The 24,552-nt window shown below is 44.0% G+C and overlaps 1 protein-coding gene across 12 annotated transcripts in view; it reads right to left on the bottom strand.

The window, feature by feature from the left end:
- Nucleotides 1-24,552, bottom strand: part of Kidins220 (kinase D interacting substrate 220) — a 91,244-nt gene that overhangs the window by 57,718 nt on the left and 8,974 nt on the right. For 8 of the 12 annotated variants that reach the window (XM_023704789.1, XM_023704787.1, XM_023704797.1 and 5 more), the window contains exons 3-12: nt 22,472-22,570; nt 21,453-21,551; nt 17,716-17,814; nt 16,810-16,911; nt 15,156-15,254; nt 12,521-12,718; nt 10,172-10,270; nt 7,894-7,992; nt 6,347-6,445; nt 3,715-3,892 (exon numbers count right to left, since the gene is read on the bottom strand). In XM_023704789.1, the coding sequence (XP_023560557.1) occupies nt 3,715-3,892; nt 6,347-6,445; nt 7,894-7,992; nt 10,172-10,270; nt 12,521-12,718; nt 15,156-15,254; nt 16,810-16,911; nt 17,716-17,814; nt 21,453-21,551; nt 22,472-22,570 (1,171 nt within the window). The remainder of the gene's footprint in view (nt 1-3,714; nt 3,893-6,346; nt 6,446-7,893; nt 7,993-10,171; nt 10,271-12,520; nt 12,719-15,155; nt 15,255-16,809; nt 16,912-17,715; nt 17,815-21,452; nt 21,552-22,471; nt 22,571-24,552) is intronic. The other 4 variants (XM_023704790.1, XM_004644589.2, XM_023704794.1 and 1 more) reach the window with 1 other exon arrangement.

Here is a 24,552-nt window from a genome sequence, read left to right as displayed (position 1 = left end):
GGTCTACTGAAAGGAGCAGTTAATGCTTACATGTTTTGTTTTCTCTCTCCTTTTTAATTTTTTTTATAATTTTGGACCAACTTTGCATGCTTATATCTGGTAATGTGAACAACTAATCTGAAGACAACAGTATGCAATATAACAACCATTGTTGAATTACTATCATTTTGTTTAGTGAAATTCTCTATCATTTCTAATGGTTTGATTTTCTTTCCTTCATTTTTAAAAATTTTATTTTATTTTATTGAGAAACAAATATCAATGAGGCAGTTTCAAAGCCAGTGAGACAGTTTCAAAATAGGACATTTTCAATAATTAATACCTTGTACACTGTTATCTTCTTAGTGGTTATCTATAGTACAAGAAGCAGACAGGATATCCTGTCCAAACACTATTACTACAAATCTTTCTTCTCTTTGAATTAAGCTAAAGTAGCTGTGTATCTATCCTAACTACTCTGTATATACAAATACAAAATGGTCTGTACCCCTTTTCTTTGGTTTGATTTTTTGTTATTGATTTTTACAAATAAATAAATAAATAAAGATTTATGCTGTGCCAGCTCTGTCCCCAGGGCGTGCTGAGATGGCAATTGAGATTGGGCATGGTGGCGCACACCTGTAATCCCAGCTCTTGGGAGGCTGTAAACAGGTGGATCACTATGAGTCTGATCTAGTAGTGAGACACTGAACACCCTGTAGACCTGTCCCTAAAATATAGGGAAAAAAAAGATTTAAAATATTGATAATCCATGAAAAAGAAATATCCGTACAAGAAAGGGTCAGTGTCCTAGGGACATCAGTGTTCCCCAACCTAATCTATCACTTCAAGGCAATTCCAATCATAACCTCAGATTTTTCTTTAGATTGAAAGCAAGAAGAACATGTTAGAATAGGTAAGAGAGAAAATGTAAAGCCTACTGAGGACTAATAGTCACTGCAGAGAGAAGTACTATGAGAGTGCAGACTGCAGAACATCTGTGTAAGAAACACTCCAAGTCAACCAACAGATGAACTAGTACGCAGAGTCAGCAGAATTCAGCCTTCCAGTTGTGAGAATGCAGTTAAAATGCTACACACCTCATAGCCTTAGCAAAATCAGTGCTTCAGAAACATCAAAAAATTACACATTAAAAATTCTAGAAAAAAATGTAGCTGAAACTTAAAAGTCTTGGTTGAAAAAGACATTTCCTTCTCAACATAATAGTAAGGCCAAAACTATATCAAAAAGTTTATGAATAAACTTCAAAAATATCTTTTAGGTAGAAAATTTTAAAACATGACCATAAACAGAGTAAGCTGGGGGTGCTGTATGCAACACCTAGGCTGCATCCAAGATAAAATCCTTAACATATAAAAACACTTAAAATCAACTTCTAAAACATTTTAGAAACACAATAGAAGTATACACAAATGACACAAAAAGAAAAATGGCAGGGCTGGCTAGAAAGCTCAGCAGATTAAAGTACCTGCTTAGACAGACACAGGGACTCAAGTCTGATCCCCAGCATGCCGTGCCGGCCCCACCCCCAGGGCACACTGAGACATGACTGAGACTTGGCGTGGTGGCACGTGTCTGTAATCCCAGCACTTGGTACACTGAAAACAGGAGGCTCACTATGGGTCTGATCTGTGTAGTGAGACCCTATAGACCCTGTACTAGATAGATAGATAGATAGATAGATAGAGAGAGAAATGACAAAAAGACAAATAATCAATGAGTACATTACAAATTTTCAATATAATGATTTTAAAATAAATAAGAATTTTTCTTATAAATTAAATGAGCAAAGATGAAGAGGCTAGAGACACTGAGGGTGGAGGACAGTGTACTGTCTTATACCACCAGAGCAAGGAAAAACTGACAAATCAATTGGAAAGCTGAACCCACAGTGGGCATCCACTGAACTGGCCATTCTACTTCTGGAATTTCTCTCAAGAAAACAGCCCTAGGGGCCGGGGAGATGGCTCAGTAGAATAAGTGCTTGCCTGACAAGCACAAGGGTCTGAGTTCAATCCCTGGTTCCACCAAAAAAAAAAAAGAAAACAGCCCTAAAAAGTCGGGCTAATGGGCATACAAAGCACCTGCTCCCTGCAGCTGTGCCAACAGCAAAACTAACCAAATGTTCATCAACAGAAGAGTGGGTGCATTAGCAGGACATGTAATAACTAAAATATGGTATGGTTCATTATTAAAAGTTTTATAATATTATGATCTGACACTTCTTTTTTAAAGCTACATACACAATATAAAATATTTTCATATATGTAAAGAAAAGTCTATGAAGATATTATTGAGGGCCGGCCAGATAGTTCAGCAGACTAAAGCACCTGCTTAGGCAGGCCCAGGGACAGGGGTTTGATCCCCAGCAAGCCGTGCTGGCCGGTCCAATCTCTAGGGTGCACTGAGACAACAAATGAGCCTGGGCATGGTGGCGCATGCCGGTAATCCCAGAGCTTGGGAGGCTGAAAATAGGAGGATCACTAAAAGTCCAATTCGTATATTGAGATGCTGTAGACCCTGTACTAAATACATTTTTTTTTAAAAAAAGATATTATTGAAATAATTACAAGTTAGGAACTAGGAAACAAGGGGGAATTTGCATGTTCTGCTAAATTCATGCTTTCCTTCTTGAGATTTAATGGGAGTGGGTCACTACAATTAGAAAGTATTTTAAAATACAAAAACTCATAATACAATACATCCTACTTAAAAAAAAGTTATGTGTAAGAAGCCAAACAAAGAGGGGGACAGGACTCTGTATCTCCTGTTGGTCTCGGGAACATACTTTTTCTTTTAATTCTAGTAGAAAATTGTTCCACATTGAAAACATCACGTACACATGATCATATTCTCACACACATCCTTTTCAATCAAGAACCACTTAAGCACAACATTCATTAGGCTGAATGTCACAGACGGTGCAGAGAGAAGCTGAAACAGCTTGTACCCTGAAGAGCAAGAAACATGAAGGGACAAAAATCTCAAAGGAACAGAATAAAAGCCACATACATGAATATGAAACAGGAAACAGCACGAGGACTTAAACACTCCTACAAGGCCAACAGTGTCACTGACATGGGCAGAGCTGGCAGGGACAGACTCCAAGGGGGAGAGGGACATCTGGGCCTGCCTCCAGCAGATGCAACAGCAAGGCAGGGGACATGGAAACAGGGGCTGTAATCCTCAGGTGCCAGCCCTGGAGGGGGGAGCACAAAGTAACCTGGGGAAAGGCCTTGTAGAAAACCTAGATTTGTAGAGATCTTAAAAGCTGACAAGTGGAGCTGGGAAGACAGCTCAGCAGTGTAAGCACCTGCTTGGCAAAGGCAAGGACGTGGGTTTGATCTCTGGCACCGCATGCCATGCCAGCCCCAGAACTCTAGGCACAACATACCAGCCCTGAAACTGGGCATGGCGGCACACATCTGTAATCCCAGCACTGGGGAGGCTGAGACAGGAGGGTCACTATGAGTCTGAGCTGTGTAGTGAGAGCCTGGGGGGGAGGATAGTTTTTAAAAAGCTGACTTGTGACTCAACCTACAATACAACACACAAGGCTTCAGGCATGGAGGAATATCTCTCCACAGTGAAGCAGCAACTTTTTTAACTTTTGTATTTTTCCAGTTATATGACACTTCTGAAGTCAGCCTATTTTTTCAGTTTTAATTGGACATTTGGTATGTAAACACTCAAAGGAGAAAACCCAGCACTTACGGGCTCCAAATATCTGTGTTAAGATGCTCTTCTGATGGCTGCAGTCGATGTTGTAAGGAGTCTCACCAGCTTTGTTAGGCCTGTAAAGCAAGCGGCCATCTTTGGGATTCCTTAGAAGAAGTTCTGCCAGTTTCCGGCTCCTCCCTCGGATAGCAATGTGCAAGGGAGTGTCTCCTTTCTGTAAAATAGCAGTAGGACACAGGTACTTTCACACTTTCAAACAGAGCAACAGAACAATAGAAACCTAACTTTTCCTACTTGTCATGTACACACAAACACAATGGGAATTTTTATCTCTCTAATTTCTTTCTCTGGTTCACCAGCTTTTCTCAGAACCTCTATCTCACTGGCCCCCTACCAAAGGTAATCTATACCCTTAGCTCAAGGAGAGGTGTGGCAGGCTTTCTCCACACCGCTGCAGGCCAGGACTGAAATCCCTGGTGCCAAGGATGTCACCCACCTTCTAAGCTCATGCACACCCTCCTCACAGCCCTCTTTATCTCCTGTCACCGTCATGCTACCCTCCTGTCTCCTACAACCTGTGAACTCACTTTCCCAAGTGTCAATCTCCTTTCTTCCCTTATCCAACACTGGTCATATTAATGTCCACGTACAACACCAAGAAAGACTAATATTGAAGACAGACTGCTTCTGTCATTAAAAAATGTTGTTCTGCTTCTTCCTTCACAAGCTGTACTTCTCTGGAAGAGGATCAGTGACCTAAAACTCAACAGGTTAGATTCCCAGTCCTGATCCACTTAATCTCTCCGTGACACTAACGAGCATGACCTGCGGGTTCTCCTTGGCTGGCCTTTCCTCTTCTGTGCCAGTCTCCTGCTTCCTCCCTAGACCCCTCCCAGTCCTGTGCTCTGCTCGATCCCTGCGTGCTGCTCTGGGGGACACAAAGCTGGAAGAGAAGGTAGACCTGGCCTGATAGAGCTGACACTGTAAAAGGACAAGACCAAACAACAAGCTTAATGAAGAAAACATCTACATGGGGCCAGGGAGATAGCTCAATAGAATAAGTGCTTCCCTGGCAAGGGCAAGGGCCTGAGTTCAATCCCCTGTCCCGAAAAAAAAAAAAAAAAAAAAAAAAAAAAAAAGAAAAAAAAAAAGAAAAAAAGAAAAAGAAAACATCTACGACATGACACACTCCACAGAAGCGCTAACTCTGACCTCAGCTGTCATCTGCCCCCACACTGGTGACCTGCATCCCATCCCAGGAACCGCCAAGTCCCCATTCCCGGCCTACACCTCCTGCTGATTCTGGCCCCACACCTTCCAGCAGGCACAGCACCAGACCTCGGCACTCGCCCCACTAAATGCAGCGGCGCCAGGCTTTCCTGTCTGCACTGCACCACTCAGTGCCCTTCTCACCACCAACCCTGTGAAAGGGCAAACAGCAGCAGCACTTCTTTCTTTCTTTTTTGTACTTTTAAAGAGAATATAAAAAAAACAGGTTTTAAAAAAACATTAGAAATGATACAGAATTTCACTAAACAAAGTAATAGGAATTCAACAATAGCTGTTATGCTATACGTTATTGTCTTCAAATTAGTTATTTAGGCTACCAGATAGATAGAAGCCTATAAAATTGGTCAAAAAAGTTAGCGGCCACATTTCTGCCAGGTACTGAATCCCCAAAAGGGCAGGGAAAACATTAAGACACCCGATTAGATGCAGCAGGTAAGCAGTGACAGGCAAGCAAAAGCAATCCCCTTCATTTGTAAATTTATCCTTACAGAGTTCTCTGTCTTCCTAATTTTTAACATTAAAATTTCCCTTCTTCACAAGGAATTATAGCAATTCAGAAACAAAATTACTGGGGTCTTTTGCTGTTTCATTTTAAAAATCAGCATTACTTGGTAGGAAAGCCAGCTAATACACTGATTTTGTGGTCTTGGTTTTGTTGCCGCATGAAACATAGAAGGATAAATGGTAATTCTTTATAAATCAGCAAAGCCCAAGTCACACATTCACAGGGCAACTTAAAGATACTTCTTAGGGGCCTTCCAGATAGCTCGGAGGACTAAAGCGCCTGCTGAGGCAGAGTGCAGCGGCCAGGGTTCAATCCCCCCAGTGTGCTGTGCCAGCCCAACCCCGGGACTCACTGAGATAGAGATTGAGACTGGGCATGGTGCCATGCACCTATAATTCCATCGCTTAAAACAGGAGGCTGAAAACAGGAGGATCACTAGGAGTCTGATTTGTGTAGTAAGACCCTGTAGACCCTGTACTAAATATTTTTTTTTAAAAAGATATTTCTTCTTCCCTCCATCAATCTTTTCAGGGTCACAATCAATGTGAAGTAGAGAGATATCTAAGTCTGCTTAGAATGAGAACAAATTGAAACCAGGGATCTAGTCTACACAAGGGATCCAGCAACTTGGTGTAATTGCACTAGGAAAAATGAGAAACTTCTCTAAAGGGTGGGGTAAGGCCCAGCACAGAACTCCTGATGCCTCTATATGGGATGCATGGGGACTTGAAGCAGTGGAGCCCACACCCTCAGCCCACTTTGCATCCCACAAGGAATCTCTCCCTGCACACACCCAGACCAGCACCTCAGTCCTGCAGCACAGGGGCGATGCCTCAACAGTCCTCCTGAGCACGCTCTCGGCACATACCCTACCTTATCCACAGCCGACACTTTCGCTCCTTTATCCAGCAGCAGCTCCACCACTTCGATATTCCTCATCTTGGTGGCCTTTATCAGTGGGGTTTCACCATCCTGTGGGCACAGGTGAGAAGCGTTACCAGCTTTGCTCCTCAGTGTTTCCCATCATATAAAGCATGTGTTGAGAAATACCTCATTCTGGGAACTGTAAATGGCCTCAAGAAAACAGAGTTTAAAGACTAGTAAGAACAGCTCTCCCTTGCACCAGCACCCCACTGCGTGGAAGTCACTCTGCATCCTCACTGGGCACAGGATGCCCCGCTGAGCCCAGGCGCTGCTCCAAGGCGGGGTCTGTTCCTGCCCTCCCCACACTGAGCTCAGCCCAAGGAAACACCCAGGCGTGGGTGTCTCTTCCTTCAGCAACACCAGCAAAATGGAGGCCTACAGCCACGGAGGCACTGCTCAATGAGGCAGTCTGCCATGGCAAAGCCTCGCAGGGCCCATGATGGCCTTCAAATCCAAGACATGAAACAAGAAGCCACAAGTTCTGATTTTTGTGAGTTAGGAAAGACAAAAACCTAGGCAGAAGCCACACAGCATCAGAGTGGCAGACATGGGTTCAAAAGAAACAAAAAACAAGATGGCCAAGGAGCCCTGTGCAGCCAGCAGGTGTCCCAGGAAGGTCTCTGCCCTAGGTACTGGCACAGATGGATAGACAGACAAGAGGACATGAAGGGAACTACGACGTGTGGTGTCTACACCTCCACTCCCCAGGGGTAGTTCAATCACGTATTGCAAACATACTAATAAAAATAAAGATTGAAATAAACAACAAAAAGCCAGGATTCTCTCGGCCTCTGGCAGATGAAAACACGATCTTATAGATGCTCCATATTTTGCTTTAAGAATTCCTGCCATTTCAGTCCACAGTTCCAAATGCATTTCCCAAGGGAAACAGCCACAAAGCTCAACATAATCACCAAGGTGATTAGGAATAGTGCTGTACTCTTTACATGAGTTGAGGAAAAGAGGCTGAGGCAGCCGGGGTGCGGAACCAACCACATGCGACAGTCTTAAAAGAACTGTGCTCTTCACACCAAATGGGAGCACTGAAGACCCTGTGGGAAAGGATCAGTCCAGGACTTTTATTACTAAGGGTTAAACCCAGTGAACCCTGAGCCTTTTTTTCTAAACGTTTATTTCTTTTTAAATTTTGAGGCACTAAGCGGCTCCCAGCTGACTGTGAACTGGCAATCCGCCTGCTTCAGCCTCTGAAGCTGCTAGGATTATAGGTATGTGCACCACACCCAGCTGTTCCACAATTTACGAACAGCTGATGGTATGCTTTCTGAAAAGTACTTAATTAATGAATTGCACACTGTCTTTTGCTGTGAATATATAACTCCTGAAAGGATAAAAGGCTGCTCCTCAGTGTAATGCAGGGTATCACCAGTCAAAGCAGTGTAGCTCTAGAACTGAATGAGGAGAATGACAGCAGCAAGCAGCGCAAACAGCTCAGCACAGGGCACTGGCTGCTTGTGGGACAGAAGTGTCACTCATACCTTTGTGCAAATCTCCGTGTCAGGATTGCACTGTAAGATGTCTCTCACCATGGTAGCATTTCCCTTTTCCACAGCCCAATACAATGCAGTTTTATTGTCCTGTATGAGTAAACAAACAACAAATTGATCATCACATCATGTAAGACCCAAGGTTAAAAACTGCTATTCATGGACATGAGATGTCATTACCATTTCGGGCAAAATCTATTCCAACAGGCAGTATGGCAGGAAGTAATATTCATCTTTATGCTACTTGGAACTTTTTTTTTTTTGCGGAACCGGGGATTGAACGCAGACGCTTGCGCTTGCCAGGGAAGCACTTATTCTATTGAGTCATTTCCCCAGCCATTTTTTTTTTTTTTTTTTTTTTTTTTTGGAGGAACTTATTTTTGAGAAAAAATTTTTTTTTAAAAGCCAGGAAGACCTAATGTAACTTGTCTGTAAGAAGCAGTCCCAGAGGATAAAGTTAAGTCACACTTTAGTAAGGAGTTGGACTTCAGGAGCATGCTCTGGGTCAGAAGTGACTCTGGACAAGTCATTCTTTTGAAAGCTCTTTTTTTTTTTTTTTTTTTTTTTGGCAGAACCGGGGATTGAACTCAGGCTCTGGTACTTGCCAGGCAGGCACTTATCCTACTGGGCTATCTCCCCAGCCCTTGGACAAGTCATTCTTGTATGCAGACCCACACACTTATGTCTGTAATGCACAGTAAGGACACTTGCACAGTTGTTTCTAAAGCTAATGCACAAGAGCACACTTTACAAACACTAGGTGAGGCAGCACCCTGGTTAGCTTTCTTAATCTCTACCTACCCTGCACTCTACACTGGCTGAGACAGATGGATCCCTTAACATTCTACTTCATCCTACATGGACCTGAAAGGCAGAGATATGCTGCAGCAGAGAAAAACTGGCCGAAGTAGGGAAACAGGATTGACAGACTTCCTTGTGTCTAAAGTAGGTGATTAGAAGCCATCGTTAGCCAAAGTGTGGTTTTAACCTGAAAGGTAGTGAGTTCCTGCTGCTACCATGCTGTTCCCTGGACCACAATTTCCACGACCGGGCTCTCATAGTGAGTCAGACTGCACAGCTTTCGGGCGTGGCCTCCATAGCCCTCTTGTTTCCATGTCTCGCTCCTCCCTGCTGCACCCAGTTCTCCCACTGCTCCCATTGCCGCGCCAGAAGTGCCCAGCCAGCCTGCGTTCCTGTAGCTGCCAGAATCCAAGGCACCCTCACACTCAGCGCAGTTCCACCTCCTCCTGAAGACCGTGTTTAATGCTCTTCCTTCGCACCTCCGGACGCCTATGCTGGAACCTCTCGGCAGGCAATCAATGAGGTACCAAGCCAGGCATGGTGGAGCAGGACTGTAATCCCAACCCTTAGGAGGCTGAGACAGGAGGATCAGCCTGCATTTGAGGCCATCCTACAATGAGACTACACAGTGAGTTCAAGGCCTGTTTAAACTAGCATGACCCTGTCTCCAAAAAAAAAAAAAAGTGTACCATCCTGCAGCTTCACTTTTATATTTACAAAAAAGCATAAAAATAAACATGACTAAAACCATCCAAATTAAAATGTTTCTTAAAGAAAAGGGTCCCATGTTAACTCTCCCTTTGCATTACAATGCACAACTTTTAGTAATTTGATTAAAAAATGATTTTGAATACAACAGATTTTTTCAGAAAATGTAAGAAGAAAACCAGAGTATTAGACTAACCAAACACTATGAAGAACAAACTTATTTATCTAAAGCTCTTGAAGTACTGAACAAATTTAGACCTCTAGACACAGCTTCTATCTTACCTAGACTTTCTCCAGCCCTGGGGACTGACCTGTAGCCAAGCACCATGCTGCAGGCTAAACCTCCAGTCCCCAGCTACAGTTGTAACCCTTGGAGCAGCTCTGGGACAGGCCAGCAGAATGAGAACAGGAGAGAAGAAAGAAGTACACACACGTGGGTGGAGAAGACGAGTGGGAAGAACACCAATGTAAGCACCCTAACCTCCAATGCCACCAGCCCGCTCATGCTAGCATTACTCATCTCAGGATAGAAAGTAGTAGCAAAGGAGGCATTTTTTAAAAACATGAACTGTCTGGTTCACTTTCATTAGAATTTCACTAGATGAAAGACAGGAACTTCATACAATGGCAGTAAAGCATAGTAATAACACTACTATCCATCAAAGTGTTAGAGCTCTCACGGTCCTGTCCACAGGGAGCACAGCATAACCCTGATCTGTCAGCACACACAACACGCGCAGCCGCGCTGCCCTGCACATACCTGTCCTCTGATGTCGATATCAGCATACTTCTGCAGAAGTGCGCGAACGATTTCAACATGCCCACCTCTGACGGCGCCGATCAGCACAGTGTCACCGCTCTGAAAAGACAAGCCAAGGCCCATTAATGCTGAGAGCAAATAAGCACTGCTTCTTTCCAAGTTCAGGTTACTTGTCTACCAATAGCAGATCTGTGTTCTGAATATTTTTTAGAAAAAGAGTATCTCCGAATTACAGAATTGTTTAAAGTAACTAGTAATAATAATGCCCGACATTAGCAGTCCTTGGAGTAAGAAATAGAAGGCACAACACCTCAAAATGAGGAGTTCTGAAGTTCCATGATAAAAGTTAGAGACAAAGTACCAGGACCAGAATCTAGTCTCTGGGCTGGGGTAAAGTTAGCTCAGTAGCACAGCGCCTGCCTGGCAAGTGCAAGGCTATGACTTTGATTCCAGGTCCCAAAAAATAGAAAAAGAAAATGAATTTGATCTCTTTGAAGGCAATTTCCTGCTCAAATGTAAATTAAACAAAATGGCACTGTGGCTGTCAGCAAAGCCAACAAACACTAGTGTCCCTTGGGCACTTGACACTTGGACAAAGGCCCCATAACAAAAGCCACTGATTTCCAACAGGAAGGTGTAGAGTTCATACCACCCTGGTTCTACAGGTCTGTGCGGCTCAGGAGACTGAGTTGCAGACCAGCACTCATGAGCATCGGGTCTAGGGGCAGTCAAGGCCAGCAGCGCATACCAATGCTCCACCTGCACCGGCTCTGGTAATGCTCGTTTCTAATCCCAGCTCCCACTACTTCAGAGATTATTTTGTCAATGGTTACAGAATCTTATAACTCACTGCACGTTATACATCCATTACAGGCTTTGGGCAAGGCGAGCCCAGAGCTGTGGTGCTGTTCAATTCCAGGTGGGTCCCACTGCACTGTAGGTCAGGATGCCTGTCCCTGAGGTTCCTAAACTCAGCATCCTGATACAGTACCTCACTGCCACATTAACAGCAGAAACCAACCCCAGGCAGAGCAACTGTGTGGAGAACATTGGCACTGCTGCGGGAGAGAAGCAGTACATTAACCAACAGTTACGAGATTTCTCTGCATACAATGTGTCATGCACCAGTCTAGGCACTGGGAAACAAGACAGGTGCAATCCTTGCTCTGGGTGAATTTACAGTTTCGCAGAGAAAAACAACATATAATAAACTAGTATCAGACAAAAGCTACACAAAAAAGAACAGGGTGATGTGAGAGGAAGTGACCAGCCAGCTGAAGGCCACCCTGAGAAGGCAGACAGGAGCTGAGGCAGTGACAGCGAGGAGCCTCCACCAAGGCAGAAAGCATGAGGGCGTGCAGGGCGATGAGTGCACCCAGAGGGCAAAGGAAGCAAAGGCGCTGGCGTGGGCAGAAATGGGGAGTGTGCGGTGCACGTTTCCACAGAGAGCAGTGCAGAACTGCAGGCCAAGAGGGAAACGTGCAGCCCAGGGCGAGAGCGAGCCTCACACAGAGGAGCCCAGGTGAGAGCCACTGTTCCCAAAAGAACTGTGGGAGGGGAGCAGGCATAAGCAAGGTAATGAGGGGACACACTTAGGGCACCGGGAGAGACAGGCTAAGTGCAGAATCCCAGGGCCCTCGTCAGGTGAGGCGACAAAGACGGTGGGCAAACAGCTGGGCCTGGCATCACACACCTTTCATCCTGGCTACTCAGGGAGTGGGGCAGGAGGAGCCCAGGCTTGAGAGCAGCCTGAGCAACTTAGTGAGACTCCGCTTTAAAGAGTCAGTAAAAGGGCTGCAAGAGTGGCACAGCACTCCCTGCTATGAGCGGCAGTGGGACACTGGTCTCACCCTGCCTATTGGACAGGCCTTCAAGTGCATGTCTAAGTGAGAGCTCAGGGAGGACACTGGGGCAAGAGAAAGAACGCTGAGCATCTTAGGAATCCAAAGAGTAAAGGTGGCACTGGAAGCTCAGCACAATGAGTGATGCTGGCCAGGAAAGACGCCCACAGGAATTCACACCAAGGATGGGCAAATGCACTGTGCAGGTGTCACTCCAACAACAAAATCCCTAAGGCCACCCTACTAAAAGACCAACTTGAAAGGGGTAGAGTTTTTTGTTTGTTTGTTTGTTTGTTTGTTTGTTTTGACATAGGGTAGGTCTCGCTATGCAGTTCAGGCTGGCCTTGAACTCACTTTGTAGCCAAGGCTAGTCTTGAACTTACAAGGATCCTCCTGTCTCAGCCTCCTGAGTGCTAGGATTACAGGTGTGCACCACCATGCCCGGCCTATAAAGGGGTGGTTCTGAAGGCAGCAGCACACATCTGAGACATCTCTCCAGGCAACCTACCCGGTCTGGGATGTTCACATAGGTCCCCGCGTCCAGCAGGTCCTGCACGATCTCCGTGTGCCCCTCCTTCGAGGCGATCATTAAGGCTGTGTTTCCATCCTTGTCGGTTAAGTTCACATTCGGATTCCGCTTCAGAATCTCTTTGACTGACTGTGTGTAGCCTCCTTTCACAGCCACGATAAGTGCAGTCATTGAATTCTGAAAAGAATAAATAAAGCCCGAGAAATCAGTGCAGTCTAGAAAACATGATTTATGCATAACCAGAAAACTGATGCTTTCACAGAGATGGTCTATTTCTAACAGTTACAACTGAGAGTACAAGGCCAAGTAATCAGACACACTCTAGAAGTAGCTAGGAGGTGTGCTGTCAGCTCTTGAAGATACACTAATTCTTTTGAGTCATAAGGACTAGTAGGAAGTTTAGTTCTTTAAATGACAAAGCAAAGCTGAACTTGTTAAAATGAACAAATCAAAAAATAAATAAATAAATAAATAAATAATAAAATAAAATGAACAAATCTCCCTAAGACTCAAAATTAAACACATCTTAAATTAAACAATACAGTTGGGTTTGGCAGCTCACACTTGTCATCCCAGCACTCAGGAGGCTGAAGCAGGAGGATAGCTTTAAGTTCAAGGCCAGAGTAAACTAATATACTGGGACCATTCCAAAATGATATTAATAACCATAATAATCCACACTAAAGTAAGATAAATTTCAAACCAGGAATCTATAAGCAATCTATAATGAGCTCCACAAGGAAAAGATAAAGTAAAACAATGAATTAAGAGCTACTGCATATTTTAAGAAAAGTGTAATACAGGTTCTGTTCTTCAAATTGACCTAAATATCATAATTTCAAAATCTACCTGTCAGTAGTTCTTTAAACACATCTAGTCAAGCCAAACTGTCTCAAGGGAACAATCGCACCGCCTTTTCAGACCCCTCAGCAGTTGGTCCTCACAGAGATGTCCCCACAGCTGCTGATAAACTGCAGGAAAGGCCAGGGGCAGGAAGTGCTCCCTGGCTGCCTCCGCATACTGCTGTCCCTAAGCTGTGCCACCAGAACACACTGCCCAGAGGCCAGTGGCCAGCAGCTTTGTTCAGTGATATAGAAATGAAGAGGAAGCAGCTGAACCTGCTGCACAAAGACGAGAACCATGTCAGGCCGAGGCTCTGGCTTCCCAGAGCCAGAGTGTGCAGAAGAATCGTGGAACCCTCACAATCCTTCTCACATAATAATCACATAAAGAGGCTGGACTCCTTGAACTGTTTCAGCAAAAAAGATGCTGGTTTCTTTATTTCTCTTTCTTTTGTTAAATCCTAGTGCCTTGCTACACCCCTCGTGCTTTCTTCTTCCTCATAATTGGGGGGGGGGGTGAATCTCATTAAGCTACCCAGGTTGGCCTTGAATTTGCAATCTTCCTGCCTTAGCCTCCCAAATAGCTGGGATTATAGGTGTGTGCTACCATACCCGGCAGTTCCTGTATTTTTTTATTTTCTGTATTTTAGGGAAGGGTCTACAGGGTGTTCAGGGTCTCACTACTAGATCAGACTCATAGTGATCCACCTGTTTATAGCCTCCCAAGAGCTAGGATTACAGGCACACACCATGATGCCCAGTCTCAATTGCCGTCTCAGTGCACCCCAGGGGTGGGGCCAGCACAGCCGGCCATCCTGTATTTTTAAAATTTTGGTGGCTCCAGGGATTGAACATAGGGCCTTTGTACTGAGGTACAACCCCTACCCCTTTTGTCTTTTTTAAACAGGACCTTCCTAAATTGGCCAGGCTGGCCTAGAGCTTGCTATCCTCCAGCCTCAGCTTCCCAAGCCCCTAGATTATAGGCAGACACCACTGAGCCCAGTAGCTCCTGCACACTGTATGAGCTCAAGGGAAAAACAACACACAGACCTGGTGCTTAACAAGGACTGGTAACTGCTAGTCAGTTAGACATAGTTAACCAATTTGTAAGCTTTTTTTTTTTTTTTTGGTGGAACTGGGGATTGAACTCAGACCCTTGCACGTGCCAGGGAAGCGCTATTCTACTGAGCCATCTACCCAGCCCCAGCTTTCTTAGTATTAACATTTTCTGGTATTTTTAAATCTCTTTATTAGAGAAGGAAAATGAAATAAAATAAAAATGTGGAACAGAAACATCAAAAAGTTACATTAAGTTTTTAAAAGTATTTTCATAGAGCATAAAAATGCTCTATGAAAATACTTTTCATAGAAATCTTTTTTCTACAATTAAAGATTTAAAACTATTTGACTTGAAAAGCCTTTCAAACAACTTATATTAGGATTAATGAAGCTTGTCTTTAAACTTTTAGCCTGCTTAAACTTATGTTTATTAGTACTAGATCCTGAAAAGTATGTTTACTGTGTTTTTCATAACAGGATTAGGGTAACAGACATGCTTGTCTTTTCTATCTTAATATCATTTAAAATCTGGACAGGCATTTTCCTAGGTATATACTATTAAAACATTGTCTCTGTGAAGACCAAAGATGTTCTCCACTCGCAGGGCTCATGGCAGGGGTGGCAGCCCCCCAAGAGCTTCTGATGGCAACCACCCACTGAGGCACACGCGCCATAGGTCCGTCACTCTGGCTTGGGGTGTGACAGATACTCACAGCACCTTCTTGGTCCACGTCGGCTCCCATGGCCAGCAAGTGCTTCACACACTCCAGGTGGCCCTTCCGTGCAGCCCAAACCAAAGGGGTGGTTCCATACTAGCCGAACAAAAATTGTGTATTTTTAGAGAAATGTTTATTTACATCATTACAATTTTAACCATAGATAAATCTATTTCCCTCATTTTTTTCTTCTGAGTAGATGGTTAATCATTCATGCCCTCTATTACACATGTATACTCAAGAGTCATTTTTGCAATGTAACACAGGACAGCCTCTCATTTTTAACAAGCTTTGACAACTGCTTTGCCTACTTGTGTTCTGTTTGTTTGCCTGTAGGCCTAGGGATTAAATCCTGGGCCTTTGCACTAACCTGCATCTTTGAACTTTTTTATTTTTTATTTTTTGTATTTATTTTAGGGAAGGGTCTACAGGGTGTCTAGGGTCTCACTACTAGATTGGACTCATAGTGATCCACCTGTTTACAGCCTCCCAAAAGCTGGGATTACAGGTATACACCACCATGCCCAGTCTCAATTGCCATCTCAGCACACCTGGGGGTGGGGCCAGCATAGCAGGCCCAGGGATTGAACCCCCAGCCCCTGCACCTGCTAACAGGCACTTTAATCCACTGAACTATTTGGCTGGCCTTTCCTTGGCCTTTCTAAACTTTTTTTTTTTTTTTTAAATTTTGAGACATTCACACTAAACTGCTAAACTGCCCTGGCTATGCTGAAACTTGCAACCCTCCTGCCTCAGCCTCTCAAGGTGCTGGGACTACAGGTGTGTGCCTGCTTAGCTACACAGTTATTAACCTGAGAATGGCTAATGGAAATAATGGAAGTACAAAATGACCAAAAGAAAGGAAAAAAAAAGGACATTGCTCTTCGTGAAACAGACACTGTTCAGTAAGCAGGACTGAAGCCCTCACTATGAGGCACTGGGTCGTACGCTCTCTGAGCTGAAGGAAGGAGGCACTGAGTGCCAACGTCATCAGGCAGCAACACTCAGATGAGCCTGAAAATAAGCAGGAGCTCATCAGGAAGAGGCAGCGATGACACAGTCAAAACAGCAGGCACAGAGAAACGGTGAACAGCACAGTGGCCCCTGCAGTGTGACCAGCACGGTGACCTGGCAGCGACGGCAAGCAGTCTAGGAATCCACGCTGAAGGCAAATAGCAGCCTGGGACAGTGCCTAGGACCTAAGCTCAGAATGGAGAGAGAGCCAAACCAGACTTACACAGCAGTGCAGAGGCAGACAGGACCAACAAGAGGAGGAAGGCAGCTTCGACAGAAAACCCATGGCACAGCCACGCAGCCTGCATCCCTTTGTCCTCTCAGGAACCAGGACCGGGACATAACAATTACCAAAGGGCCACGCAAGTGCTCCGGCTACAAGAGACAGCTCTATACCTCACTAGCATGGAAAACCACAGCGCTGTGATCCCAGCACTTGGGAAGCTGAGCAAGAGACTCACCACAAGTTCAAGGCCAGCCTGAACTACACAGTGAGATCCTGTCTATCTCACACTCACATACACACACACACACACACACACACACACACACACACACAATGTCAGACTAGAGCAGCTTCCCAGAATCATGATTATGAGAGCCCTGAGGGGAGAATGGGCAGCCCCTGCTGACCCACCTTATCTGAGCAGTTGACTTTGGCTCCATTCTGTAGCAAGAGGTGTACTATGTCCGCGTGGCCTCTCCCGGCCGCCCAGATGATGGGATAAACGCTGTACTGCTGGCATAGAGAGGGGTGGGCAGGAGGGGAGAAGGGGGAGGAAGAGGAAGAAAACCTGTGAGGTAGACACTTGGAACACATGCTTGCTAAGTAAAGTATCAAGAGGTGTAAAAGAAAAAAATTTTTTTTTAAATGTTACCGCCCTTTCTCCAGTTTGGAAACACACAAAAGTGGCTGGCGACTACAATACCCTCTGCCCTACTACGCATAGGTGCCAAACTCACTTGCTTTCATAGTACTGACCCAGGGAAGGTGATTCTCCAGACAAGGGGCAGGGCTAAGGAGAGGACAGGCCAGCCAAAGGAGGCCGTGGGCCCAGCGGAGCGCTCACACCAACGGCACGGCCACCTGGCAGATGTCCCTCAGGATGCACACTCGTATGATGGGCAAAACAGCTGAGTGTTTCCAAACCTCCTTGGGGACTACGCAATTCTAACAAACGTTTGAGCTTGAAAGTTGTCTTATGATTGACAGAAATTGAGAAATAAATGCACAATTCTCATATGCTCTATGTATCTGGTACAAAAAGCCCTGCTACTGTGAGCAGTGGCGGCGAGCCTACAGCATGCTGGTTACTGCATTATTCTTTTAAGACAGTTTTAAGATATTAGTATAGGAGTCATTTGTTCTAAATAAAAACCTCAATAGTTGGGTGTAACCACAGTGTTAGCATTTTTTGATAAAAGAGTGGCTTTTGGGGTCAATTTGGGCACCATCTCCAAAAGGTTCACCATCACTGACCTAAAGCATCCCTAAGAAAACACAGTGTCTGTATCACAGAAGGCCATCTGCAGCAATGCTTACCAGACCGGTGACGCTCGGGTTGGCCCCATGAGAGAGCAGGAGCTCTACGACGTCAGTGCGACCTTTATAGCAGGCCCACATCAGAGCGGTCCATCCCCCCTGGAAGAAAAAGACATGGCAAAATGGATCATTCCCACGCACAAAAATGCCACAAATGAAGCTCTTTCTGCATATATCTTTATAAAAACCATTGCTTCCTAAAGGTGATGGTACAGCTTTAAATCCCCAAAGAAATATGCAATATAACATAAAATCAGCCAAATCTCTTATATGCATCTAGAGGTAAACTTTGTCTATATTAGAAAAACTGAAATACAGAATGCTGATGTTAGACTCTTCCATATTTCTAAGACTTTGGGCTATTTAAAGTCTCATCTCCAGCACACTTTTCAGGTTCCTAGCTGCTCTCCTTCTTGTACACATCTAGATTTTGTCCAGACAGGGACTCCAACAGACACAGTCAACTCTCGAATTTAAATATGCAAGTACTTCTTGATTTAAATACTTCCTTCAAATCCCTGAGCACTACCCTGGTGATCTATGACTTCAATGGGTCAGCAAGGTCATCAAATACAAATTCACAGCTGGATAACATGGTTCCTAAGCAATGTGCTCTTCCACTGCAATGCAATTCAATGAAAGAGTCTAAATCATTCTAAGACCTAAAATGTATTGTTTGCTTTTTAAAATTAGTGTCTGGACCAACTCATATTTGGTTCTGAGATTATAAATCACTTAATCCTTCTAATCCTGCTTTAACGTCATTAAACAAGGATTTAAAAAAATGCTTATCCTAATCTGGAAAAGTCAAAACTACAGAGAAATAAAACCAATCAGTAGCAGCCAGGGGTTGGGCAGAGAGCTGAGAGGTTGATCACAAAGGACACTGCAAGGGGACACCAAGGTGGTGGGTTGTGGGGAGCACACAGTGTTGTCGACAGGTCACACCAATGAACTATACCTCAGAGAACTGTTTCTAACAGACAGCCAGAATGTGGATGGGTGGATGACAGATGGATGGATGATGGACAGATGAATGGATAATTGATGAACAGATGGATAGATGGAAGATGGATCGACAGATGGACAGATGCATATGGCCAAACAATGGCTGGAAGATGGATGAATGACACTTGGGTGCACAGATGAAGAGATCAAAGTTCACATCACCGGTGTACATGGTGTCACATGCCTGGGAGCAGTGAACTGAGCAGGTCACAGCCCCTACCATAGGGGCCTCAAGAACAAAGCACAGCCTCAACCTAATCATGGGAAACATCAGACAAGTCCAAACAGAGGGATATCCTAAAAATGCCAAAGAAGGACTCTTCAAAAGTTGCAAGGTCATGAATAGACTTATTTAGATCACTGACAGAGCTGCCCATTTATTCAAGTCAAGACTTAGGCTAATGTTTTAACCTATAAAATGTCAGCCAGAACTTCTTAAATACTAAGCCCTCACTTTAATTTGGATAATATTCTTCAAGTAAGTTATCAATGAGATAAAATGTTAATATCAACAAAACAATACCTATGCACTTTAGCATAGGAAGATCAAGAACAATACAAAAACAGCTCTGTAATTCATTAACTCCTTCAGGCTGGTATCCAGTAAAGTGCTCCCCATAAAGAATCCTCAGCAGGCCTCCAGGCACTGTGGCCTATAATTCCTCCTGGATTAGCAGTCACTCCTCTCCCTATAAAAGCTGCAGGGTTTCTCCTTTCTCCCAGCCTGCTTGGTTGCAAATCCTTCCCTCAGTCACAAATTCTCTGAGGTTAAGCTCCTTTGACACTACTACAGGATATACAGGCCTCAGTTTACCTGATTTCTACTGTTTTAACACCACGCACAAGGATTTTAAATTTTTAACATTTTGTGAGCATTATTTTTGAAGAAATAGAAATAGGGAAAATCATAAAAGTTTAAGAAATCATTTTTGGGGGCCAGGGAGATGGCTCAGTAGAATAAGTGCTTCCCTGGAAAGCACAAGAGCCTAGTTCAATCCCCAGTTCTGCCAAAAAAAAAAAGAAAGAAATCATTTTTTACAAATTTTACCCAGTTTTTCCCGATTCATAATGTAGACTTTAGTTTCTCCCTCCCTTGCTGATGAAGAAGGATAAGGGGAGAAAGCCTCTGGACCACGCAAACCTGTGCTCAAAACCTACTCTGGGCTCAGAACAGCTCTGTTACTCCAGACATTCACCTCCCCCAGGGTCCATGTCCTTACCTGCATTGAGAATAAGAGCAACACTTGGTTTCTGGGACTGTTCCATAAAGTCAATGAAATGATTTGGGGCCTACCAAGCACCTAAAGATGGTCAGGCACACAATCAGGACCAATATTATTCATTCAACCTACAAATTGGCAAGGTACCTCTAATGAAACATAAAGAATTAGCTGACTCCCTGTATGTCCCATCCACCTTGGAACCATTGAAGTCAGAAGCCACCTTCTATTCCTGGCTGTCATATCTGTCCTTGGCCTAGGTTACTGCCAGCATTAGCTCCTTTCCCTAAACCTTTATCCAGTATATCTACAATGTCTCCTTGAAAACAGGCAGGTTCTTATCACTGTGACAAAAGCCCTGAAATAAATGACTTCTCAGAAGGACAAGCTGAATCTGGCTCAAGGTTTCAGAGGTTTCAGTCCATGGTCACCTGGCCTCACATCCACTGTACCTAGAAGGAGCCACTATCCACCTCCTGACAGCCCTCAGAGACTCCTCCATTCCCCAGGATGGGACCTCCAAACTGGAAGCATGTTTCTATACAGAGAAACAGCACCCACTTTGCTGTAGTCTGAGGCTTCAGAATTACACACACAAATCTTACAAAGTACAAGATGGTGGAATGCTGTGATTTCTTAAGAACTTCGATCTCCTGTACTAACAACAGCACCAGTCAAATCATGTACATTTTACATACCAAGGCAGGTTATCCACTTCCTTTTTCCCTCCACTAGGATTAATTTCTGAAAAGGCTCTCACATTGAATACAATGGGCTAGAAATGATCGTGCTCCTTACCTTTGTGTTCTAACCAAATACCAAGATCAAATAAAAGCAAAGTGATAATTAACAATCACATCTTGTTCAACTTGTAAACCATGCAGAAGGTAGGCTGGGGCAGAATTATATGTTATAATGAAATCCGTAACTGTTACTCTGAAAATTACAACTGGCAAAAATATTTTTAAACCTACATGATATCCAATCTAAAGGACACAATTTTCTCAAAGGTTCTCAAAGGTTCTAATACTAAAGAATAATGAGTTGTTTTTAACAACATTTCAGAATTTTAAGCTGAATTAAATTGAAAATGGTAATTGGGAACATTTTAATGTGTTTTTTTGTTTGTTTCTTTGTTTGTTTTTGCAGAGTCTCACTAGGCAGCTCAGACTCCTAATGATCCTCCTGCTTCAGTCTCCCCAAGGCTAGGATTACAGGGCCCCGGGGACAGGGCCAGTACAGCATGTGGTGCCTGGGATCAAACCTCAGTCCTTGGCTTGCCTAAGCTGGTCTTTAGTCTGCTGAGCTATCTCTCTGGCCCAGAGCATTTTAAAAGAAGGACATTATAAGATCTGAGTTTCAGACAAGAAAGTCATTTCAATGTTCAACCTCAAATCCTAAAACACACAATAATATCATCTCAAACATAAAAATAGAAGACTTCACAGTATCTGTTACTGTTAAGAAGAATTTGGCTAATTCACCTCGAATTTGAGAAAATATACATACCATATCCCGGTGCTCCAAGTTCACCCCACATCTGAGTAGTTCTTCCACAATGTGCATGTGCCCTTCCTTTGAGGCAGATATAAGTGCTGTCCAGTTATCCTTGAACACATATACAAAAGTGGTAAGCTTTAAAGGCAAAACCCACATTCCAAGGTGAGCAAAAAATAAACCTGAATTTCCATACCAAACGATCACACCCAACTGCCATGATCTGTAAACTGCCACTGTACATGTCTGAAACTAACCCTGAAGCTCTCTGAGGCACTTCCTACCTGCTCAGTCACCAAAACTGGCACCAGAGTGGGCTTACAGCTGCCTGTTCCTCCCATTGGACTGCAAATCACACACTGTGCATGTGAAAAGAAACCCTGGCCTCACGGTTAACGCTACAGCTGGCAAACCTTACAATACATCAAATGGAACAAATGCTACATCTGATTGGAGCACAGAAGCACAGTGACTCCACAGGGTGAGCTCAGAAACTATGTGGCAAAGAATAAAATTATTCTTCATTTTTTAAATGAAAGACACAAAAATACTACTTTAACTTTTATTCAGGAGAGTAATTTAATTCATATGATCATTAATTTTTTAAAAAGTGGCTGTGTGGTCCTCAGAGCAATTTCAAGAAAACAGAGAAGCAGGGGAAATGTGACCTCTGTGAGCTGATTTATCCTTCAGAAGTGACAAGAGAAGTGACCACATCCTCTGAAACATCATAAATGCACTCAGTATTTATAGTAAGTCACTCCATGGGGAGTCCATTAACACAAGACCGCTCCACAGCTATGCTCCTGGCAGCATCCCGCTGCAGGCCTCTGTGCTTGTGCACAGCAGCACCACCATACAGGGAGGACCCAGGCCTCGGCCCTTTGCCAGAAGCGAGCACTGCTCTCCTGAACTGCTCTCAAGAAAACAATGAGGCATGTCTGAGCCAGTTACTGTTGAATCTCTTCTTAAAAACAAAAGAAAAATTACAGAACAAGAAAGAGTAAAGAGTGAACCCCATGGGTACAAACCAGGTCTTCCAGGTTGCAGTTAGCGCCATTCTTTATCAGCTCCTTCACAATCTCCAGGTTCCCTTGCTCAGCGGCGATCATCAGAGGAGTCTGCCCACACTGGAGAGCAGAGGACACTCAGGACCTCGGCTGGGCAACGCACCCTGCCCAAAACCCCACGCAGGAGCTGCCACTGGGGCAGCAGCAGGAATGCTCTCGCCATTCACCACCTGCTGCCCTTGGACCCCTTGGCTTCCAAAACCATGAGAAAAAGGGCTTGTTTAGCAGCCACCTAGTCTGGGGGCCTCCGACATAAATGGCCTCCAGCCAGAACAGAGCAGAACAAACAGAAGGCGGTGCCCAGCAGAGCTGCTCACAGCGTGGTCTTTATCTCAGCTTCCAGAAGCCCTTGATGCAGAACTGCCTACCGCCCAAGCACTACTGGGCTCTGCCTAGGTTCTAGCTTCCTATTTCTACCTATTGGGGTACAGAGGTGTTGAAACAGGGTCTCTTCATGGAGCCCACGCTGGCCTTGATGTCGCAGTAATCCTCCTGTCTCAGCCTCCCAATTTCTGGGATTGTAGGCATATGCCACCATCTTAGGTCCAAAATAATATTTTTAAACATGTTGTTATCCTCAATATGCTAATGAAATATCTCATCTAAAAGTACTTTTAGGGGGCCTGCCCTTTAGCTCAGTTCTTTAAGTGGCTGCTTCAACAAAGCAGTCCGGTTCAGGTTGCTGTGGTTCGATCCCCATAACTCAAGCCAGCCAAACCTGCCCTGAAGGCATTCAGAGCAAAATAATAATAATAATAATAATAATAATAATAATAATAATAATAAATAATAAAAGTACTTTTATTTATAAAAATTTTCACTATTCATGACCATAGAAAGGTGCAATGTTAACTAACCAAAATATATTATATACAGAGGCATTAAAAATACAGGCATCATGAAAGCACGAGCATTAACAGCATGAATTTTATCTTTAGTCCAGGAAAGTGAGGAAGAGGGTAAACGGGCTAGGGTGCAAGCAAGCAGAGCAGGCTTACTGTGAGGTCTACAAGGGCAGGCATGATGATGCATGTGTGTAATCCTAGCACTCAGGAGGCAGAGGCAGAAGGATCACTAAGGGTTCAAGGCCAGTGTGGGCTCAATATTAAGTTCAAGGTCAGCCTAAACTACATAGGGGAGACCCTGTCTTAAAAAAAAGCCAAAAAGCTGGGCATGGTAGTGCACACCTGTGATCCCAGAACTTGGGAGGCTGAGGCAGAAGTACTGCTGCTAGTTTGAGACCAGCCTGAACTAGACAGTGAAACCCTATCTCAAAAAAAAAAAAGAAAAAGAAAACATATTAAGACTACCCAAATGTACATTTAAAAAACATAAAAGTAGTTAAAATGGTAATGTTCATCTTAAGCGCTTTTTTACAATAAAAATTTCATAAACAAAACTTTTAACTGCCAAGCACAGTTGTGCATGCCCGCAACCCCCAGCTATTCAGGAGGCTGATGCAGGAAGATTACAAGTTCAAGGTCAGCCTAGACAACTTAGGCCCTGTCTCACAAATAAAAAGATATACAGGGATGGAGACATAGCTCAGTGGTAGCACTTGCTAGTATGTATGATACCTTGGTTTAATCCTACCATCACAAAAAAATTTTACCCATCTACACATAGACATACATGGGCACATGCACATGCCCCTACAGGCCTGTGCACACAGGTGCACATAGATGTGTATAATATCATTTCTCATTCATCATATCTGCTAGCCAAAAAAAATTATACTGTCTTAGAAATATAGTTTTAGGGCTGGAGAGAGAGCTCAGTGGTCTAAGTTCCTGCCTGGCAACGACAAGGATCTGGATTGAATCTCTGGTACTGCATGCCGTGCCAGCCCTGGAATCCCGGGCACATGGTGCCAGCCACATAGACAGGGTGTGGTGACACACACCTGTAATCCCAATGCTGGGGAGGCTAAGACAGGAGGATCACTATGAGTCCAAGCTTCATAGTGAGACCCTGTACCCAATAAATAAATAAAAGATTTTTTAATAAAAAAAAAAAAAAATTTAGTTCTAAGGTATAGAATT

The sequence above is a fragment of the Octodon degus genome, unplaced genomic scaffold (assembly GCF_000260255.1).
Source record: "Octodon degus isolate 3935 unplaced genomic scaffold, OctDeg1.0 scaffold00204, whole genome shotgun sequence".
NCBI classification, from domain to species: domain Eukaryota; kingdom Metazoa; phylum Chordata; class Mammalia; order Rodentia; family Octodontidae; genus Octodon; species Octodon degus.
This window is presented reverse-complemented; position numbering and strand designations above follow the sequence as displayed.